The sequence below is a fragment of the Artemia franciscana genome, chromosome 6 (assembly GCF_032884065.1).
Source record: "Artemia franciscana chromosome 6, ASM3288406v1, whole genome shotgun sequence".
Lineage (NCBI taxonomy): Eukaryota > Metazoa > Arthropoda > Branchiopoda > Anostraca > Artemiidae > Artemia > Artemia franciscana.
In genome coordinates, this window is record NC_088868.1 from 16836030 (window position 1) to 16855008 (window position 18979).

Below are 18979 nucleotides of genomic sequence, written 5' to 3' on the forward strand. Positions count from 1 at the left end.
TTTGCTAAAATAATAAATTTAACGAACCTCGTTCTTACAAAACATTAAAATAATGGTGCAACCATCTTAAATTAGATAACAGTTCTTGGCTAAGGGAAGTTTCAATTGAGTTTCTAATATAACTTTTGATGAAGAATTTAGGATGTAGTCAGTTTTTTCATCATACGGTTCTAAGAAATAAATTTTACGGCTCGAGTTTTCCAATAACAAGAACCCCGCCTAAAAACCCAACAGATCAGAACCTTAAAACTATAAGCACTAGAAATATGTAATAAATTTTTGGATTTAACGAAAAAAAGTTCTGGTGTACTAAGTTAAGGATAGAAGGAAAATGTTGGAATTTTTTCCGTTAATTTAGGATCCATAAAGGAGGACAGAAAATACAGTAGTGTCGAAAGACCCTCCTGGTCTTCGTGGATATTAAACGCACAACACAATAAACATTGACGTTTGCTGCCTTTAAAAGCAAGGTCAAAGGTCAGTTACCATTACTTACAGAAATGCCATTTTAGGGGGATTTCGGGGAACTACTGTGGGCATCCAGTCAAATTCCAAATGGTTTCAATTATTTAAATTGATTGCCAGTTTAAAAATTGCTATATCTTTATTATTTAAACATTTTCTTCGACATTAAATGCAAAATTTCTATTGGTATAGTTTTATTGCTTATTAGAAAAAAAGCTTCGGTGGAATATCGTGTATTCCGAAAATTTGTCAAAGGACTTGTAAAATACATCAAATAGCACAATATAAAGAAAGCATCACATTAATCCTCTGCTTCTTAATTTTTCTGCAGAATAAATCCAAATCACATGTTCTCTTGAGTGGGTCACACACCTCTTATTCTTGCTGAACCTCATCAGTTGAAGTATCCCAGTTGAAATTTGGCATTGTCCTAGTAAACATTTTTCACAAATTTCAATTTTAACTATGCAATAAAAAAGGGAAAGAATAAAGAAGAGACAGACAGGAAACAGCCCTAAGCCAAAGAGAATTGTATTTATACAGAAAAAGAAGATAATGGAGACGACAGGGAATTGTGAAGTATCTGCTGAAGAAGGCACTTGGATGGAAAAGGAGACGGGGCAACATTTTTCGCATTTTCCACGAGAAAAAGGAAAGAAAACACGCAACGATTCATTGCGAAGGGGATTGAGACAAAAATGAAGAAACTTAAATTGAATAAAATATGGAGAGAAGTAATAAAATATGTGCGTTATTTTTTTCGGGGGGGGGGGGCTTTTCTTATGTTTCCCTTTACATATAGCTGATTATAAGTATAACTGTAAATTTGACAGCCATGAAATAGGGTTTCCACAGAATTTTTCTTCGAAGATTACTCACTAGGTCAGTGCCAAACTGGAAAAATACTGATTGAGGTGTCTACTCCAATGTCTAAAAATCTAATTCTTGCTTCACTTTTTCTACGCTGGATTCCTCAAAAATTGTCTCTGTCTTCACTTTTTTCTTTGAGCTTTGTTGTAATTCGTCTTTATCATCTGCACTTCTTTTCTTCGGGGTCTCTTCAGTTTTAACTACAACTCCCCCCTCAACTGCAGACAGCAGAGTCTTGTTAACATCATCAAGAAAATCTTGTAAGGCTTTTGGCAGACCATCTTCACCAGTTGGTTCACTAAAATTCAATATTGCATTAACTATTTGTACGATTAGCACAATCACATTATAAATACGTAGAAAACATTAAGAAACCTTTTATTTGCACCCACCCCGACGGTTCAAACTAATAAGGTTAACCCCACATTTGCTAACGTGTAGTAATCCAGCGCACTACTCCGCTGAAAAAATTCGAATTATCTTGCTTTCCTGTCACAAGACTCGCATTAGTTATAGAATGAAGTGATGGGAGTTCATAAATTTAAGAGTTCATTTTCCTAGATTTTTTTTTTTTATTTTATACTTTTGGTTACTTTATCCTTCAAATAATTTTACTTTAATTTTTGAACTATTTATAAATAATAATTACTACTCATACGAATGCTCACACAAGACAACTGCTCTCCACGTCACATAGCACCAACAACAAATCATACTTTATCACTGACATAAAGAACTAACGCTAAAACAAACCAAAAAAAAAAAAAAAATCCAATCTAAAACTATGATATTTAGAAAATATTTCAATCATCTATTATTTTCCAACAGAAATCTTTTTAGGTGTTTTTTAAAAGAACCAATGGTATGGGATTTTCGAACCCCAACAGAAATAGAGTTCCAGGTATGCCCCACAGCAACGGCAAGACTAAGCCTGAACGCACTGAGAGGGTGGAAGAAACCAGTATATCCTCCAAATTTCGAACTCAGTATGGGTTGACATCACTCACTCGTTGAAACTTGCCAGACAAACATTCTGGTATATCTCCGTGGAAATAAAGGAATGCCATTGAACAGAACAAAAGCATATAGATATCCTTCAGATTTAAGAGCTGGACAAGAGTATAAACTTTTGCTGCTTTCAGCTGCAGATTACGGACGGAGGAAAATAGCGATGTGAAAGTAAACATCCAAGTAGATGAGCAATAATACAGATAACCATAAATACGAGAGAAGTATAAAAGACAGTGAACAGAAAAAGAAAAAAATCGTTTGAGTTTTGTTTTGATTCCCAGTCCTCTTGAAACTTCGACTCTTATCATCTGAATATGCTACTTGAATGTTAGATTTTCGTCAAGAATAATTCTAAGGAATCGCACATTTCGGTCGAGTGGGCGGCATATAGGACATCTTGAAAGAAAATGTTCCATTACTGTAGGACAGCTCTTATATATGAATGAATGAATTTTATTTATAGCCCGCCATACAACAAAAGAAGAATGGGCAGAGTAAATAAATAACGAATGAAAAATAAAAATAAACTAACAAGAACACTTCATATTGACATATATATATATGAAACACGAAAAATCAAACATTTAGCAATCGACACAGTAGATCAAATATGTACTTGCGCATTTAAGAAGACCGCTTAGAGCTTTTAATCGAGCATGATCTCTAAGCTTCGGCTGCTCAGTTAAAATATTGCACAACTCATACTCATTCTCCAGGTTTGTATTTCTAGTATAAAGAGGGAGTCAGAGGAGAAACTCAAATATTTGAAAAAAGCTAATCTAATCTTAAGTTCTAATCTTAAGTAAATTGGCGAAACATAATAAATAACTAGTAAAGCAACTGCTGAATAAATACGTGACAAAACTTTTCTATTCAAACTAAATTTGAGTGAAGCCACTTTAGCGTAACTAATCCTTAAACCCGTTGTAACGTCATCATTTATCATTGTTCGGCTGTTTTCCATGTTAGATCCATATGTTGAAGGTACTTCAGAGATTGACTTGGACGTACAACAAGATCATCTACAACTACAACATCGTTAATGTGTAACCCGCACACACGGGACGGCTCATAAATGAGGAACTCCGTCTTAAAAGCATTGACAGACAACCCAACAGATCTATACCCTTCTACAAGTAACTCAAGATTTATTTGAAGCGTGTGAACATCACTGCTTATCATAAGTAAGTCATCAGCATAACAAATAAGGCTCAGGTCAAAAAATTCAAATACAAATCCTCCAGTTATTTTCTTTATAATACTGTGAATCAGGGTATTAAAAAGCAAGGGACTCGGAACCGAACCCTGCCTTACACCTTTTAAAAGGCGTATAGGTGGACGATAAACTTCCATCCGAAAGTTTAATGCGAATTGGGCTATATGAATACCAATACGACAAAAGAGCTACTATATAAGGATTAACTCCTTGGTCTGAAAGTGTTAGGAAAAGTTTAGAATGCACATCAGAATCAAAAGCGGCGGTGACATCACCACTACATAAAATAACGGCAGATTTCGAACATGAGCTTTTGCCATAATTTAATTCATTAGCCTGTGCACAACTCATTCATTAGCATAACTCATTCTTTTACCAAAACCGAACTGGTGTTCTCCAGCTTTACATTTAAGCACCAATTCAGAAAATAATATGCGTTCTAAAGCCTTATTTACAGTTCCCAACACTATAATGGGGCGATAACAAGCGCCCCATTATAGTGGTTTGTCCAAACCCATTAAGGGAGTTTGTCCCTTTTTTCGACATGTTCATAACAACACCACTACAAAATAATTTAAGGACAGCTCTCGAATCAATACACATCTGGAGGAGCACAGTGATGTGCTCTAGGAGTAGTGACGACGCATTACGAAGGTGTTCGCTAACAATTTCATCAATACTTGGCGCTTTACCGGCCTTCAGCTTCCGAGTAATATGCCACACTTCATTTTGCTTCACAAAAAAAAACTTCTTTTTGACATTAAAAACTTGAGCCTATTTTCAAGCTCAGGCCTGCACTTATCTTCCAGAACTACGTTATTTAACTCAAAAACAGTTTTGTAATGCTCAATCCACTTATCTTTGGACAGATTGTTTTACTGCCGATAGTTATTATTCTGCTTGAAGGATTTGCACGTATTATTAGGCGAACGAAGAGCTTGCACAGAAGCCTCCTCGGCTTGCGCGAGCTTTAAGTTGTCAACTGCTTGATTGCAAACTTTTTTAGATGCTCGAAATGAGCTGAAAACGGGACCAGAGCGAGGTCGGTCGCATTCACGCCAAAATTTATACCAAAACTTTGGTCAGAGTTCTGCATCTTTCACATGATGATCTTTATTCCGACCCGGCTTGCGAGCCCCAACACGAATCCGTCCTTGAGGAACCGCTGCTGACTGTGTCACTCTCATGGCGTCGACTATCTCACAACAATACAGATCCAAAGTTAGGGTATCATACGAACCATGTTTCAGTAAATTATACGGTACTGTGATTTTTTGCAAAACTTCATCACATTTAGCTTCATACAGATTTCGATTAATTTTTTTCCATTCAGCTTTAGTGTAAAACTTGCTGGTAGTTGGCCTTGCTACCCTCATAAATAGAACTTTAAATCGCAAACCAAGGTGTTCACTTATGTTATGCTCACGATCAACGTAAGTGGGGTCCGTAAGGCTATGATTGGCTAGTATATGGTACGAGAGAAAATACCTCATTATACGAGAAAAATAAGTAGGTATGACTTTTTCACACTCATAGCTAAACGATTACTATCAAACCAATGATAAACTTTCTCAGCCATCATTTGTAACTTTAGTATAAGGGATTTTTTATATGTAGCCGATGCGCCTAATGTATTGTCATCAGCGAATGCGATTAATTCTTCATGTTTACTGGATGCAGCTATTGGTGCGATTCGGGAATTATATTTATGACATAATCAACAGCAGAGATTTGATGTCGTGGTAGTAAAAAGCCGATAGAGGTCATTGATGTAAATGAGGAATAGTGAAGGCCCAACAATTGAGCCTTGGGGCACTCCATAAGTAACTCAAACTTGGTCATCTGAACCTTTAGCGGTGATAGAACGGCTAGTATGAAGAAAACCATGACAGTTGCTCCCCACAAATTCCGTGATAAGACAGCTTATCAATAAGGATCTCATGGCTCCGAACGTCAAAAGCTTTCCTCGCATCAAGGAAAATGGCTGCTGGTATGAGACCAGATTCCAATGACTGCTGTATGAACTGAAGAAACCTATTGCACGCATGTTCCGTTGAATGTTTTGCAAAAAATCCAAATTGATGTTTATGGAAAAAGTGTGGCATTGAGATAACTCATTAGTCACTTCAGCATTGGTTTTTAAAATGTTTGGAAGAGAGATTGGCCTGTAATTCCTTGAATCATCACGGTCACCTACTTTAAAAAGAGATATCACTCGAGCCAACTTGAGTCGCCTAGGAAAAACTACTAATTGGAATGACTTATTAACCAAATGAAACGGTGGCTTTATAATTGATGGAAGAATGAACTTAACGACTTTAGCAGGAATTCGGTCGAAACCAAAAGAAGAATTTTGAGAAATAAAATTATTTTTGCTAATTCCTACTCTGTGACTGGCTCGACAACCATTGATTCAGAGCATGGAGGACCAAGAAACTGTTTCTAATACTGAGCTTTAGAAGAAGGAGGCACACCTTCCACTATTGTTTCCCCATCTCAGCAAAAAATTTCGTCAGCTGGTCTCGAACTTGGTCTTCATCTGCATTCAACTTATCATCTATTTCCAGAGATTCAGGGCAACTAGTGGCTTTTGTTTATATCCGTGTAGCCTCTTTTATCAAATCCCATGTCTTCTTAATATTGTTTCTAGAATCTACAAGTTTCCTAGTAAAATATGCCTCTTTAGCTTTGCGTCTCAGTGATTTTAGCATATTTCGGTATAATTTAAATGTCTCTAGCTTTTCGTTGCTTGGTGTTTTCTTATACACATTTCAGAGATTTTGCTTTCTTTTTATTGACATTAGAATTCCACTTGCTGTCCTCGGGGCTACGGGTGTTGATCTTTTAGACCGACTAGTCGGAGGTTTTCGACAATGTTCCAAAAACTTACTTTTGACATTACAATATAACTGATCAAATATCCTATCATAATTTCCTAAACTAACTTCTTCAGATAGTACAAAACCCCACGAATTAGTATTCAGAGTTTCCTTGAGTGGGTCAAGATCTGCTGGTGTATATCAAAATTCCAGTTTATCGTGAATTATTTGTCTAGAAATCATGGGAAATGGAAGCAAGACTTTAATTGGAAAGTGATCCGATAAGTCGGAGATCAGAACCATTTTGTACAGAATGCATTGTTGATAAAACGTTATCTATTAAACTTGCTGATTGATTTGAAATCCTTTTCGGTAAATTTATGCAAGGAACTAGCCCGAATGAAGTTACCAGCGACAAAAGAGCCCATTAGGCTTATTCGCGGTGAAATTTTATTAATATCTAGATTTAGCTCGGGTCTATTTGAGCTTAACCAATCAGGTTTTTCAGAGAATTTTCTGACTAGCTCAAATTAACGCTAGTTACTTCCCGGCATTAGTTATGTCTCATTGTGGTCGGGGTTTAAGTGATAGCAGCCGTTGCAAGTGCAGAGATTCATCATCCTGTCCCAAAGGGAATGAGTTTCTTTCTGATAAACTGCTCAAGACTGTACTCCCCACAATATTTGACAATCATCTCATCGATTTTGGGTGCTGAGACGGGATATCCATACTGGGCGGCATTTTAACAAGAAAGGAATTTCGGAGCATTCTACCAATATTCCACAATACAGGCAGAATATGTCGTATAGAATACCCACAGATTTTTTAGCTTTTTTTTTTTTAAATCTTCAATTACTTTTTCATGTGTTTGAGGGTTGAGCTACCATGGCAGGTTAAGGTAAAATTCACACTAGGGCTGTGGGGTTGATATCAACCCCGAATGCAAACTTATTAGATATTTCGAAGTTACTAAACGGAACAGATAACTCAAAGTTTTGTTTCGATATCATGAAACGAACCGAGAGGGAGCCTCAGTGCACTCCAGTAGCTTTCACCCTCTAAAAAGTCCACAACAACTTTCAATTTCCAATCGAATGATCCCCCTTTCAAGTCTCCAAGATAGGCCTCCTATTTCAAGTGGACGAGAAAAAGCTTTTTGGCATTTTCGGACTGCATTTTGAGGGGAGGCTATGTTTTTTTTTTTTTTACTTGCATTGCGGTTCCCTTATCCAAAGATTTTACTTAAGTTTCAGATCAATCGAAAAAATTCGACTCTTCTTCGAGCCCCCTTTGTTAGAGGAGGAACCAATTTTTCTGGACATTAATCCCCTTGGCCCAAGGAGTTACGGCTGCAAATTCCAAACTGATCAGGAAAACTATTTTCTGTGGCTCATTTCCGGGCCTCTAGCCCCTTCTCCTTTTTACAACAAAATACTGCAGGGGCAAGACTCATGATGCCTCTCTTGCCTTTTCCCTCTATGTTCCAGTAAACCCGGGAATATAATATTGTATGGTACATAGATCTATCAATATTATGCAGAAACGTATGGCTTCTGCGCAGAAACGCAGAAGATGATTTTGGTGGTGAAGGTGGGAATCATGACATGGAAAGTTTATCTTTAGACAACATTTTTTGATATTTCAACGGACAAATCTCGAGTGGGGGGGGGGCAGGGAAGCCTTCTTTCTCCACCATGTGTACAGGTACGATAAACCGTCAATATGAGGAAAAAGTAGAAGTAGCTACCTTTTGATTGATCGTTGAATGTCGTCCGGTTTGGGTGCATCAGGTGGATCAAATTTATGAAGTTGAACGCGCCAAATCTTCACAATTCCATCCCATCCTCGCCGGCTATACTTCCTTTGCTTGTTTGGAGTTCTTGGGTGAAAATCCTCTCTCTTGTGTCTAAAAGTACAAATAAAGTATAAGTTTTACATTCTGAATGAAATGTTAAATTCAAGAAGCGAGACTGCTGATTTCGTCATACAAAATAATAAAAATGAATGAAAATAGAACCGAACGGTTAAGAAACCTGTTTGATCAAGTCAACAAAAAACAAACAGAGAGAAAAAGTTAAGAAAGAAAATTCTTTTCCAACAATAGTGACCTGATGGAAAATCCTCATCTGCATCCTCATGGACGTTTAAATACAGCCAAGCAAGCTTTGATGCTTAAACATAAAAATGTGTCAAAAATAGAACTAGCCTCTGAAAGAATCAACTGATGTATAACCATCAAATGAGTCATGAGAGAAAGGAATATATTCCATAAGAATTGGAAGCGAAGCTGAGTTGAGCATCTTGTAGTTTTCAAGCTAAAAATTAGTGACGGAATCACAATAAAGCTATTTTCTTAGCATGTCCAGCAGATTTAGGAAAATAATATATGACCATTACCTTTTTTTTTTTAATATATATAGATTTACCGTTAAAGAATAATTTCTCATTCATTTTCCACTGAATTTCAGCCAACTTTATCGTAAAAAAAAGAGAAAAAAACATCGTATTTTTAGCAGTGGCTTCAAAAACGTTTTTGTCTCCCCTAGATTTAGAAAATGCCCCCCCCCAATCCATACATTTTCCTCAATATACACTACTCTTTTTCATAAAACTCTCTACGCCGATTACAGGCATGCGATCGGAATCTTTTCAGACACAACATACTTAACAGTGATAATCCCTTACAAGCATGTTTTATAAGAATACCACTGTTGATCGCTAGACACTTCGAAAAGCTAGAAACGAACAGAAATTACTTCGTATATGAAAGGGGCTGCTTCCTCATCAACGCCCCGCTCTTTACGCTAAAGTTTGACTCTTTCTCTCAACTCTGCGTTTTAAAACAGTAAAAAACTTTAGCGTAAAGAGCGGGGCGTTGATGAGGAAGCAGCCCCTTTCATATACGAAGTAATTTCTGTTCGTTTTAAGTTTTAATGTCGCTCCTTACTTTCAGCTAAAAAACTTGTTTTTTTTATTTAATTTCTGAACGTTTTTGAATCAATGCATGTTTTGATTTTGGCTTTCCGCAGAGGAATAATTAACACAAAATTTGCAAGTTTTTTTTTTTTTGGCTAAATGGCTTTCTCATAGTTTTGACCGAATGATTATGAGAAAAAAGGGAACGGTGGAGGAAGCCTAGTTGCCCTGCGATTTTTTGGTTACTTAAAAAGGCAACTAGAATTTTTAATTTTTTACGAATGTTTTTATTAGTAAAAGATAAACGTAACTTATAAATTAGCTTACGTGACGAACTTTTGTAATCTCATGTTTTTATTACATATACGAGGGGTTCACCCCCTTGTCAATACCTCGCTCTTTACACTAAAGATTAAATTTTGTCCCAATTCATTAAGAATGACCCCTGAATCACAAAAGCCGTAGAATAAATAGTTCAAATCACTAAATCTACTTTAGCGTAAAGAGCGAGGAATTAAGAGGAGGTGAGCCCCTCATATGCGTAATAATTTCTGTTCGTCTTAAGTTTTAATGCTGCTCCTTACTTCCAGCTGAAAAAACTTTTCAAATTTATTTTTTCATAGTTTTTTTTTTAAACAATGCTAGAAAATCCTGCGATCCCTTCATGGACATTTTCTTCCCCCATGACAAGTTCCTCGGTGGAAAGTCCCCCCAACATATTCCCCTCTTGTCAACCCGTCCCCCAACCAAAAAAACCCCTGAAAACGTCTGTACACTTCCCAATAACCATTACTATATGTAGGCACTGGTCAACGTTTGTAACTTGTAGCCCCTTCCATGGGCACTGTTGGGGAGTAAGTCGTCCCCAAAGCCATAGTTATAAGGGTTTTCGACTACGCTAAATAAAAATTTGTAAAGAACAAAATGGCTATCTCAGAATTTTGATCCGTTGACTTTGGGAAAATAATTAGCGTGGGAGGGGGCCTAGGTGCCCTCCAATTTTTTGGTCACTTAAAAAGGGCACTAGAACTTTTCATTTCCGTTAGAATGAGCCCTCTCACAAGATTCTAGGACCACTGGGTCGATACGATCACCCCTGGGAAGAAAAAAAAACCAAAAAAACAAAAAAAAACAACAAACAAACAAACAAATAAATACGCATCCGTGATCTGCCTTCTGGCAAAAAAACAAAATTCCACATTTTTTTCTACAATAGTGTTCTCTGATACGCTGAATCTGATGGTGTGATTTTCGTTAAGATTCTATGACTTTTAGGGGGTGTTTTCCCCTATTTTCTAAAATAAGGCAAATTTCCTCAGTCTTGTAACTTTTGATGGGTAAGCCTAAACTTGATGAAATTTATATATTTAAAATCAGAAATGCGATTTTTTTGATGTAGCTATTGGTATCAAAATTCCATTTTTTAGAGTTTTGGTTACTAATGAGCTGGGTCGCTCCTTACTACAGTTCGTTACCACGAACTGTTTGAAAAGGTATTTTTAAGACGAATAATTGAAATTGATATAAACTTACTGAATATAAACGGTTTAAATTGACGCTATATATCGTCGACTATATCGACACTCGTGGATCGTGGGATAGTTTGGCGGTCAAAGTAACACTTATTCCTTAAAAGCAATATCTTAACCAACACTCACGATGAATTCTTGTACATGATCAGCTATGCCAAACAAAGAGACCTTTGTCGTGTTTATCCTGTATTAAATAAAGGAAAAACGAAAAACGGGCAAAAATTTAAGAAAAATAAGCGTTTTCAGATCGAAAGTTAAGAAAGAAACTGAAACATAAAAAAAACACCAATTTTTACTGCTCAACCAATACATAAAATACCTAGGATAAAGCCCAAAAGCTTTAAACTGGCATAAACAAAACACTATAGAGAATTACATAAATCTATTTCCATGCTCAATTGCTAAGGCAAAAAACCCTGCTAGTCTTTCCAAGCCCACAAAACTCGTCCCTAATTATACTTGCCAGCCATCTTCCATTAAACCTACGATTCGCATACAATTTCTTTCGCAACTCAATTCTTCATACTCGCTCATTATATGACCAACCATCTCATTTATATCTCCATATACAGGGCAAAAGTAAAGACTCCCCTGCCCTTGCACTCTCCCTATTATTTTCTTGTTGACCCAAGTGACAAACTATTCACCCTCAATTCAATAAGGACTTTAACCCTATCTTTCTTAAATTAGCCTTAAAAAAGTTAGAAAGTTAGCGCACATAAACTGACGACAAACATTGATAAGATTATGCAAAACTGAAAACACAAAACAGTACAGGTTTTTTTTTGGAGTAGACAGCGCTTCAGGATCTTTTGAATTCGAAAATTAAAGCATTTTAGAAGTACAGAAAAAACCGTGCTGTAGAGGTTTCAAGCTCCTATCTGTAAAAATGTGGAACTTGTATTTTTTTTTGCAAGAAGAAAGATCACGGATACGTGTTTATTTGTTTTTTCCCCAGGGGTGCTCGTATCGACCCTGTGCTCCTTGAATATCGGGAGAGGGTTCATTCGAACCGAAATTAGAAGTTCTATTGCACTTTTGAAGTGACCAAAACCAATGGTAGGCAACTAGGCCCTCCTTCCACACTCCTTTTTTACTCAAAATCGTCCGATCAAAATTTTGAGATAGCCATTTTATTCAGCATAGTTGAAAGTCCGAATAGCCTATGGCTTTGGAAATATCAAGACTCCCTAAAGCCCCTGGGAAAAGATCTTTAAGTTATAAAATTTGTACATTGTTTACGTATAGTATTTGTTATTGGGAAGTGGACACACATCTTTTTGGGTGGGGGTGCGTATTTTCTGCTGGTGGGATTTTTGACGGGGATAATTTTCCATGTTGAGGGAAGCTTCCAGGGAGTTATTTTTCAAGGGAAATTTTACACTAGGGGTATTAGCCAGAAATCCTACACGAAATTCGTCTTGTGTCTTGCTTTCTCTTTGCCGACCCAATTTCACACGTGGAGATGTTAAGGGTAATTGTCAGGGGTAAATCTTCACCAGGATTGAATTTCTAGAGAATAAATCCGTAGGGAGGAGAGATTTTAAGTTTCTCCTTTCTTCCAGTCAAGAACTTTGATTCAAAAGGAAACTAAATAAAAGAAACAAGTTTTTTAACTGAAAGTAAGGAGCAACATTAAAACTTAAAACGAACAGAAATTATTACGTAGTTGAGGGGAGTTGCTCTTCCTCAACACCTCGCTCTTTCCGCTAAAGTTTGAATTTTGTCCCAATTCTTTAAGAAAGACACCTAAAACACTATTTTCGTTAAATTAGAACAATAAGGTATTTTTTTAAAGTGCTAAAAAACTTTAGTGCAAAGAGCGAGGTGTTAAGGAAGGGCAACCCACCTCATATACGTAATAATTTCTGTTCGTTTTAAGTTTTACTGTTGGTCCTTACTTTAAATTGAAAAAAACTTGCTATTTTTTAAATTTAATTATTGGTTGAATTCACTTAATTTGGCATAACTTCTAAAAAATGAGCCCTGTGCTACGAACTGAAAGACTCCCTTTTCAATTTTAAAACGGATATTCCATAACTATTTGGTAGTGACGCTAAGTAAAGTGGCAAGTCCAAAGTGAATCTTAATTTAGTAGCGCTAATACTACAGACTAGCTTCAAAATTGGCATCATAAAAGTAAGTTATCCATCCTACGGACATTAATAACTTTTTTTTTGCTTTAGTTTTTAAGAACAATTAACTTGCATACTGAAATTTGCCGATCTCACAGCTGGTAAAAGACTGCTGAGAGCTTTATAAATTAATCTGTACTTTCAGCAAACTAATTGAGTTTGGGCTCATAAAGTATTATTATTGCTTTTTTTCGCGGAGTTTTGTATTTTCCAGTAAAGCACTGGTTTTGTTTGATTTTTATAAGTAAATGCAACCACAAACAATCAATCTATTTGAATTAATCTTATAAATAGTTTTCGCATAGACAAAGAAGCTTTAATTTTTTGTTCATTTTAAGTTTCAATTTCACCCTTTACTATCACTGGCAAACTTTTTTTTTGTTAATTTGTCTCTGACGCGAAACATTTATGTAAACCAACCTTACAATATTTACATATTAAACAGGTTTTTTAAAAAGAGACTTTCTTTGACATTTTGAGTGCTTTAGGAATTTCCCCTACCATAATAATAATAAAAATAATAAAATAAAGAAAAGATGCCATAAATATCAAAGAATCGAAATTAAACAAAAGGATTAAGGATTACCATGAAAAAAAAATGTACAAGAACAAAATTAACCTAATTTGTAATATTTTCCATAAAACAAAATTTGCTTTTGCATTGAATTATAATATTCCATAAGCTGCATAGTAAAGAAATATCTCGTATTTGAGCTACAGTCAATTAATTTTAAACAAAAGGCGTTATGTGTTTGTGCTAATTACTTCTACTCGTAAACTTAGTGATGTTTGCATTTTATGGATTTCCCTTTGAAATAGGAATGTTCAAGATTTTGTTGTTGTTGGGGGAATGGGGGTGCTTTTTGAGGGATACAGACATTTCCATGAGTTTTTTAAGAATCATGGGACAAGATTTTTTTCTTTTTAAGAATTACAGATGTCTAAACTTTGGGTCGATGGGGGATTATAATCCCTCAAAGTCCCGAGGATTCCCAAAGCAGATCTTTAATTTTACCTCGAGAACTAAAATTGGTGATATTAATGGACCGAATCGCACACAGCTAACATATTTAATAAACTAATTTCCAACATCCATAGTTTTGCAATTTTTTTTTTCTTTTTTTGGCCGTCTGGGAATTTTATAATGTTGAATTCTAAAGTGTGTTGCCATTTTTTCTTTTGCGTCAATACTTCTTGAATGTCAATTTTTTCAACTGTTATTGATCTAAAACACCGAAAATTCATTAAAAAAATTGAAGGAGCCTCCCAAGCAAAGTGGCATGTTCACTAGGCATTGCTGGTCCGTTCAATCGTTATGCTACCGAGCTTCGGGCCAATGGCCTTAACTCTAGATACACAAATCTTTGGTGGTCCCTTAGAATGCTCAGTAGAAGAATCAAGTCTTACATTTTACTTAGCCCCCCCCCCACACATGCACATACACACACTCTTTCTTAGCCCTCATCTCGAGTTTATAGAAAAAATAAAATAAAAATACCCTAATCAAGAATGGATGGCTGACAAATGAAGAGTATTACGGAAACAATGTTCAATTCCTGGAGGAACCAAGTCTAAGCTCTCTGTTAATTAATAGATTGTTTGCCGCGGACTTACTTGGGGACAAGCATCTTGTATCGATGATAACCCAACGTATTTTTACCATAGTCAATTTGTTTTTGGCGCCGTTTGATAATAGTAGGATCCGTTTCTTTTTCATAGTTGGATGAAAATCGCTTACTAGAGCAGACACTGGATGATCTAAAAATAAATAAAAATATTTACCCATGACATGTAATATTACGCAAAAAGGGAATGTAAAAGTAGTTCTCAACCGGGCAGTTTCTGAAATTTCGGAGTGTATCAGAGTTTTATTCGTCAATAAATACAGAATGAAAAGACAATGCTTTTATTCCCCCTCGAAAGGCTCCATGGCCAGGGATACAAGGGAATACAAAAAACACTCAGGGGACATCAACTCCTCAGAAGAAAAGGAAAATAAAAATAAAATGCTATTCTGTTTGACTCTTAACTAAATGGTCCTTAAGAATCCTTTTAAAAGTCAATAAGTGAATCTGATTTTCAAGTGTAAACTTCTGTTGCTGTTCAAAAGTCCACCAGGAGTGTAAGGCCCTGTCCAATAGTGACACATTTTAAGCCATCTAAAGGAGAGATGGAGAACAAAAAAAGAAAGTGGGAAAGGTCATCGTACCCAACAGGAAATGGAAAGTTTCTCTATTATATATTTTGACAAGAAAATACAACGAGTAAGTCCAAGGTAATAGACTTGAGATTACTAGTGAGACGTCGACTCTTGTTGATAGAAGAGCATCGTCTAGTGTGGATAACCATTTTGTGACCAAGATGGGCCCAGGATTGCACAAAGCCTCCATTCAACCGAAGGTCCCAGAGACTTCTCGCCGTCCGGTTCCAAGCTGGTTTAAGCACTTTATGTTGTCTTGAAAACATGTACTAGTCTCCGACCTGCACTAGTGGAACTTATCTTTTATACATTTTACAAGGGAGGGGGAAAATGAAAAACCTTTTAGAGACAAAACAAGAATTAAATAAAATTACAGCTTTTACAACTCACAGGTTGATTAAGAAAAAATTCCAACTATCAATCCTGTATTTTGGTCAAATCCCTTTGATTAATTAGAAAAAAAGGTTTTTTCCAACAAAAGTTCAAAACGAACACAAATTATCATGCATGAGGGGGGATAACTCCCTCCAACATCCTTCCCGTCTTCCTTTTACACTTGAAAATGACTTTACAGTACTTTATTGAAAGCATTTTTGGGTGCAAAACAATTAGTTATAACAGCTCAGTTTTAGTGCTTCTTAGTGTTATCTTGAGCATGCCAATTAATATGTCTATGTTTTATAAACCTAACTTCTATTGGTTTATATCTAGGGCTATCCTAAATATGAAGACAAGAGGGGTAAACATCTTTTTCTTAAATTATGTAAATATTTCTATACTAATGGCTTTGAAGAGTAAATTTCCATTTAATGAGTTTTACACATTAGGAGTCAGCAGAAATAGCAGATTTCGTGATGCACATGTTGCAATTAGAGCTTCGTTTTTCAGAGCTAATGTTTTATTGACAAAGGTTACTCATTGTCAATGGGAATTCTAGAAACAATTTTTTTACGGATAATCCACCCCTCCCCTTACAGGAAGCATATGAATTTACATCTTTAGCAGCAAATGTATTGACAGCATTCATTTTACAGCCTTAGTTCAAACGTATTCCTCAAAATAAACGGAGACTGGGGTGAGGGAGGGAGGAATTCTTCTTTTACTTCCACCCTCCCCCAAAGAAAGATTCATCGACCCTCCTTCATAATAGCAGATGCACAAGTATGCACTGTCGTGGATAATTTCACGAACTTTCAAATGAGTCGTTGCTGCTAAATGAGGGTAAAAAAAAAATTCTATACTAACTGGTTATTCTGTATGAACAGCACTCATCTTTAGCAGCAAATGTGTCAACGTTGGGAAATACTGATCTCTGAGACTGGGATTGCACAAACAGGTAAATACAGATTGAACACGTTAGTAAACTTTCTGAATTTGAATTTTCAAAAACAATTTTTAACAAAATAGTTTGTCATCACAAATTTTTTTCCCTGTCTTCTCTAGCTTTGTGGGTCTAAACGGTTAGTCACATTGGACATTTTAATGTTTCTATACCATATGGAAATACTTTACAAAAGTCACCAGTTTTGTTTCGGTAGACATTAATATAAACTAATGCTTTTTCGTGCAGTTTTTTAAGCGCTATAATGTTAGTTTTTAAAAAGAATTTTGTTGTTCCTGGAACGAAAAAGAATTTCACATCAGACCATTCCTAGACACTTTTTTTTAAGCTAATTCTGCTCTCAATTTTTCAAAACTTCTACATAATACGCTCCAGTGACAGTCTTCTACTGTAACTACTTCTGAATCCCAGAAAAAATTTCCATTATCTTGCTGACATACCTTTCATATTTGAATTCAATAGGGCCAGATGATCTGCGTCGCAGGAATTATTTTGACTACTGTCTTGTTTGAGGACCTTACTACCGTTGCCATCTTTTATCTCCAATAATACTACTACTAACAACTCACTGCAGCACCAAGCCACCTGAGGTCAACACATCTACGCGCGCTCCTCCATCCCAATCTATTTAAAGCTTCCCTATTTACACACTCCCAGGAAGTTCCCATTCCCTTTAAATCTATATTTATGACATCCTCCCACTCCAACCGCAGACGACCTGCTTTCCGTTTAGTCCTTGACGGTTGGCCGAAAAGGACAAACTTCGGCAATCTGTCATCTATCATCCGTAAAACGTGCCCTAGCGATCTAAACCTTTCTCTCATTATAGCCCTAGAAAGCGGAATTGAATCACACTTTAAGTAAAGGCTACTGTTTGAAATACGTTCAGTTAGCCGAGTACCCAATCCGTAGGCAGTTTTTCTGGAAAACACCTAGTAAATTTGCATCTGCTTTTCGAAGCGCCCATGCTTCAGAGCCATATTTGACCACTGTCATCACTGTAGCTTCCATAATTCTAGTCTTGGTTTGCAGACTTATCTTCCTATTCTTTCAAACTTTTTTTAACTGTGAAAAAACACCCCGAGCCTTCGCTATTCTATTTTTGACATCTTCATCACTCCCACCGTCTTTACTAACCCAACGTCACCTTTTTATCTTTACTTATTCCTACCCTTATCAACTTAGTTATCTTAACATTAACTTTTAAACCTATTTTAGCTCCCTGAACTCGCAAGACCTCTAAAATTTCATTCATTTTGCTCACACTTTCATCTAGGATGCTTAAACCATCAGCATAATCTAAGTCCAGAAAAGTTTTTCCTCACTATTTGAATCCGTGGTCTCCCACTGCCTTTCCTATACTCCTTAAGACAAAATCCATCCAAATGACCCATATAAAGGGGGATAGAACACAACCCTGCTTAGCTCTTGATTCAATACAAAACCAGCTGCTAACCTCATTTCCTACCTTAACCGCAGCATTGTTATTCTCGTATATAGCACTAATCACTTTAATGACCTTTGATAAAGCTCTTCTATCAACAGAATTGAACGCTAGCTCATAATCTATAAAACTGAGGACCAAAGGTGTTTTACAACTCAGGCATTTCTCAATTATTAACCTAAGAGTAAAAATTTGGTCGACACATCCTCACCTTTTCTAAAATCGCATTGTTCTTCTATTATAACTTTGTCTTCAGAATCTCTCAGTCTAAAAAGTGTCATATTACTTAGTAATTTACTACCTACAGAGACCAGACTAATGATTCGATAATTACCTTACTCACTCTTATGACCTTTCTTATACAGTGGTTTAATTAGGGTTTTTCTAAAATCGCTGGGTACTTCCCCTTTTTCAAAAATCATATTCATGATCTTGAGTGACTTATTTCTGACCATCGCGCCGAAAGCTTACAGACACCTAAATCGTCTTGCAATTGAAAGATCTGAGTCAACCGATATGCAGATAGTTTGAGCTATTTGATAAACTGTTAATATCCAATTTTTTTCGACTAGGCTCCTAATAACATTAATGTTTTCAAAAGTTTCCGAGGTTGTCCATCTTCCACGACCCTCTTTATCTTTAGCAGCTTCCCAACGATCTTCAATTCTTTCAATTCATTTAAAACACAAGTTGTATTCACAGCATGATCCCCATAAACATACTGCAAATTTGAACGATCTCCATTCCTTTCAAACCAAGCTTCTTAATATTATTTGTTGGTTCTTATTTCAAAGTCCTCGTACTCAAAAGACAAAAAACGTCTTTTTATCCACTATCAGCCCAGAGCTTCATTTCCAGGCGAAGCAGCATACTGATTGCCAGCAATCGAAGCACAATCTTTCTGATTAAAATTCTATTTCCAGCTTTATCTTCTTGGCAATCGAATCATAGGGACATTCCGTGGGCTTTTGAGTTAGCTTAAATCCATCTATTTTTTATTATTATTTTTTTTTACAACAGGCCTCAACG

At 36.2% G+C, this 18979-nt stretch overlaps 1 protein-coding gene across 2 annotated transcripts in view; it reads right to left on the bottom strand.

Moving 5' to 3' along the window:
* Positions 1-682: 682 nt before the first annotated feature.
* LOC136028117 (uncharacterized) overlaps positions 683-18979 on the bottom strand; it is a 37471-nt gene continuing 19174 nt past the window's right edge. For both annotated transcript variants that reach the window (XM_065705759.1, XM_065705760.1), the window contains exons 4-6: positions 14579-14722; positions 8129-8287; positions 683-1633 (exon numbers count right to left, since the gene is read on the bottom strand). In XM_065705759.1, the coding sequence (XP_065561831.1) occupies positions 1396-1633; positions 8129-8287; positions 14579-14722 (541 nt within the window). In that variant the 3' untranslated portion in view covers positions 683-1395. The remainder of the gene's footprint in view (positions 1634-8128; positions 8288-14578; positions 14723-18979) is intronic.